Raw genomic sequence first — 4169 nt, forward strand, 5'->3', positions numbered from 1 at the left:
TCAATGTCCATCAACAGATAAACAGGTAAGTTTAATGTGGTACATATACACAATGAATTTTTATTCTCCTATAAAGTAAAATAAAAATCATAAAATGTGCAGTAAAATAGATAAAACTACAAATGAATATATTTCCCTGGGTAATTCAAGCTCATAAAGACAAACATCACTCTCTTACATATGTGAATCCTAGCTTCTAACTATTGGATATATGTATTTATGCAGGATTAAGTGTCTAGAGTCCTAGAAACTAGAATGGGATCTAAAACTTTATTTTTAAAATGAAGTGAGGTTTGTTGTTTGTACCTATCTAGGAAACAAAACGAAAGACTTCAGGAGAGAAATACCAAAATTAAAAGCCAACAACAAAGAGTGCCTCACGGACACCCTCATTTAGCCATTTTGTATTACACTAAACTATTAAAGGCACACTAGTGTGTAGGCTTGGTATTGCCAAGTCTTTCAAATCTTAATGAGAAGGGAAAATTAATAAAGTAATTTATTCCCAAGGAACAAAGGTGTTTATTTAATTGGGAAGAGAAATATAAACAATAAGAAAAACTCTTTTTCACCTAAGTAAAACTTTTAAAATACTGGTTATTTGTATTCTTTTCAGCTTATATTAATTTTTATACTTTGAGCAAATACTTATTTGTATGGATTCTTAAACTGAGCTCAAGTATTTGACACAGTAATCACAAAAAAAATCAATGAGAAGTTCAATGTCTGAGAAGAGGTAAACTAGTGGCAGTTTTCAAATTAAGAGTAGCCACAAACCAACAGATTTAAATTGTGACTAACAGTTCTCTCCATTTCAGACAATAAAACTTTATACTTACACTATTGATTACTAACTAGCCCTTTATCATACTCCAGAATTAAAAGCACCCCTCATTATAATTCTTAGCCTTACCATTCCTAAGTTTATGTTACTATTCCTGCTCTTTAATGGAACATATTTTCCAAATATAGTCATTTTTCAGGACTTGGTGCTGAATCCAGATCCACACACTTCACCAAACTACAACTCATTATATCCTGAATTCTACACTCTATCAAACTACTCTGAAACTTATTATATCCTGAAATTCAAATACAACTTTATCAGCAAACATTTCTGAAGCTCAATGGTACATGAATACTTTTAAACATTTAAACTTTAGTAAGTGAATTTAACTACATAATGAAACTGCTTCTATGCCTCAAATATAGTCCTATAGGTCTTGAAATGTCTTGTTGGGAAAATGCAAGTAAAGCCTAATCAATACTGCTATATTCTTAGTTTTCAGAACAACCAATATAAAGATAACATGTATAGAACATTTCTTTTCTCACATATAAAAGATGATAAAAGATGAAAACTAAGTGCTATATTCACAGAGTATAACTAAAAGATCAAAATATTCCTTTAATCACTAACTTAATCAAACTATATGAAGTGATTTTTAAAACGTTTCACTAAGCAGTAGGTTAAGTAGGCTCACGGTTTCCTGTTCTCGGTTGTTCCAGTGTTCTTAGAAATTATGTAGATGTTGATAGATGGTAATCCAGGATACCTTGCCACAGTAACTGTACAATTATGTTTTGATAGTTTGGAGAAACTTCTCATACAGTCCAAGATAGTCTCAAACTTTAAGGGCTTTTCTTCAAAAAACACACCTGCAAAGTAGATCATCAGGGATGACCAAGTCTGGTTAGTTTCATAGAGGCAGGTGGAATCTTCAAGATGTTGCCAACCCTTGACCTCATGGAAGAGCTTCTTAGCTCATTGGAATTCTCCTTGATTCCCCACTTGGCCCAGAGCCACTCTCTCCAGGAAGGTAGAGAAAGTTACATGCCACATAGATGGGGAAAGTTAGGTCTTGGTTTTGTAGGTTCACCACTTCTAGTTCTTGATCCTTTCTCAGAGAAAGAACAGTATATTCAGTCTCTCTCCTGAGAAGAGCTTTTCCAGTACTGTCCAATGAGATCACTCGCAGACGGAAGGCAACTTTTCTCTGCCAGAGTAAGCTGACACCAAGGCCACAGGATTTATTCAGTGCACTGCGACGGAATACAATGCGCCTGTTGGTATAGCATACTACCAAGTCCCAGCCAAAGTTGAAACCAGACCAGGTCCAGCAACATTGCTCATCTGCGAAAAGTTGGCCTCCACACCTCATGCTGTTTCCACGGATGTCAGACACATAGATAGTCATTGGCCCAAGTTCCCTGGACTGCTCTGCCCGAAGAAGTGCCAGCCATTGCTCTTTGTATACTGGGGTCAACCATGTTGCAGGGATCAGTCCATCACGGTCAATAACATGTGCGGAAGGCAGGTCACAGATGATGTAGGGAAGCCTTAGCTGCTGGAACACGGGCACAAAGGCTCTCCCCTGATCACTGTCCAGAAAAGGGCTAGTATCTGACCCGCTTCTGAACTTGGCAAAGCACAGCTCTGCAGGCAATCGTGCTGTTGGTGATCCTGAGCATGTGGGGGCTTCCAGCTGCAGGTACATCCACTTTTTCAGTGTTGTGTACACATCCATCTCCACTCCGATCACCAAAAGGTCTGAAGAGGCAATGATCTCTTTCATGAGATCCAGATTGATTTCTAACAATAGTTTATCATTTTGCCGAGCCATCAGGTTATCCAAGAGCCACTGGCGGCAAATAAATCTGATTCTCTGGAGACCGTAATCCTCAGCAGAGTAGTAGTAGCTGCACACAGTCTCGGTACTGACTGAGGCCCTCATCATATCCTCACACTGCTGAATTAACTCATCCAATTGCAGCATACTGGCTGTGGCCAAAATGGCAATGACTCGGCATGGAGAAATTACAATTCTTCTACTGTACAAGAAGCCCAAAACCTCATGGAAAGCCTCACGGTCAATATTTTCGTCAGGCATTTGCATCTGTATTGTATCCAGATTTGTCTCCAGCCAGGCACCACAGAACATGCTAGAAAAGTAGCCAGAACGGCATAGGTAGGACCTGTGTAAGCACCACTCCGCCTGAAACGCACAGATCTTTACATCACTATTCTCACCCCTCAGGAAAAGTGACTCATAAATGCCTCTGGAAGTTCCCAGTTCCTTACGCGGAACTTTTGCTAATGATTGTCCAGGGCTGCTGGCCTTCCGCTTATGGCCTGTCAGACTAGTGGAAACCCCCGGCTGTTCACTTGCCTGCTCTTGAATAACCGCCGGTCCCGCTACCACTCCGGCTTCCACTGCCTCTTCTCTTACGGAACCTTCTCTAACAGGTTGATGTTCGTCGGGATTTCTTCTGGCCCGCAGTATACTGCTTAAAACTCCCATGGCTTCGTCTGAAGGGTGAAAATGTGAACTTTTGTGTCAGACGTAGAGGCCAAAGACTCAAGCCTCAAGCCGGACTGCGGCGGCTGAACAGGAAAAGCGTCTGTCCTGCTTCAGCCTCGCTGTTAAAATGGCGGCGAAGATGAGCCAATCCGCCAAACCACCAATTTATTTGCACAATAGCGCCATCTACCTTGGAGGACCATACATTGCACCTTCTAAAACATTCTGTTCTTGGGCTCAGACTGATGGTGCATCCATACCTTTTTACATGGACCTTTCTGATTATGTTCATTAACACAAGTAACATTACTCATCTAAAATTTTAAGTGATAATTTCTTTATCGGAAATTACACCTTGCTTCCATCTTTGTCCTCCAAATTACTTCACATACTTTGTAACATCTGCAACTACCTCATCAGCAGAGAATATTTGCCCTATGTCCCACTTTATTTTAAAACTAATTTGCTAAAATAATGTTTCCAGTTATACAATGTTTTAAAACCATCTCAGTGTGAATCAAAGTCATCTGTTTGCAGACAACACAAACATTTCCCCCAGAAACCTAAACAGTAAATATCAGAAAAAAAGTCTTAAAGTGCTGGAAAGATCAACTAGTCAAAATTTAAATGATTGAGCATAATTAAGCTCTGAGGCTTACAAGTTAGTAATCTAAGGTATGGCTACCTTCCCAGAGGCAGATATTTGCCTTTATATGTTTTCTAATTGTTTTCATGTGTTAGATAAATGCATAGATAAAGCCTAGACAGAAGTATGTTTACCTTTCCTTAATACATTGACCACACATACAATTTTCCCCTATTGAACAACAGAAGCATTAAATTTATGTAAAGGAAGATAGGAATTAC

General features: G+C 39.2%; 1 protein-coding gene across 1 annotated transcript; it reads right to left on the reverse strand.

The window, feature by feature from the left end:
- Positions 1-1760: 1760 nt before the first annotated feature.
- On the reverse strand, positions 1761-3302 carry LOC308414894 (germ cell-less protein-like 1; the record flags this gene model as incomplete). Its single annotated transcript, XM_080910075.1, has 1 exon — positions 1761-3302. One exon carries the CDS (start codon positions 3300-3302, stop codon positions 1761-1763), a length of 1542 nt encoding a protein of 513 aa, XP_080766201.1.
- Between the last annotated feature and the right edge of the window lie 867 nt (positions 3303-4169).

The sequence above is a fragment of the Micromys minutus genome (assembly GCF_963924665.1).
Source record: "Micromys minutus genome assembly, chromosome: X".
In the NCBI taxonomy this organism is placed as follows: domain Eukaryota; kingdom Metazoa; phylum Chordata; class Mammalia; order Rodentia; family Muridae; genus Micromys; species Micromys minutus.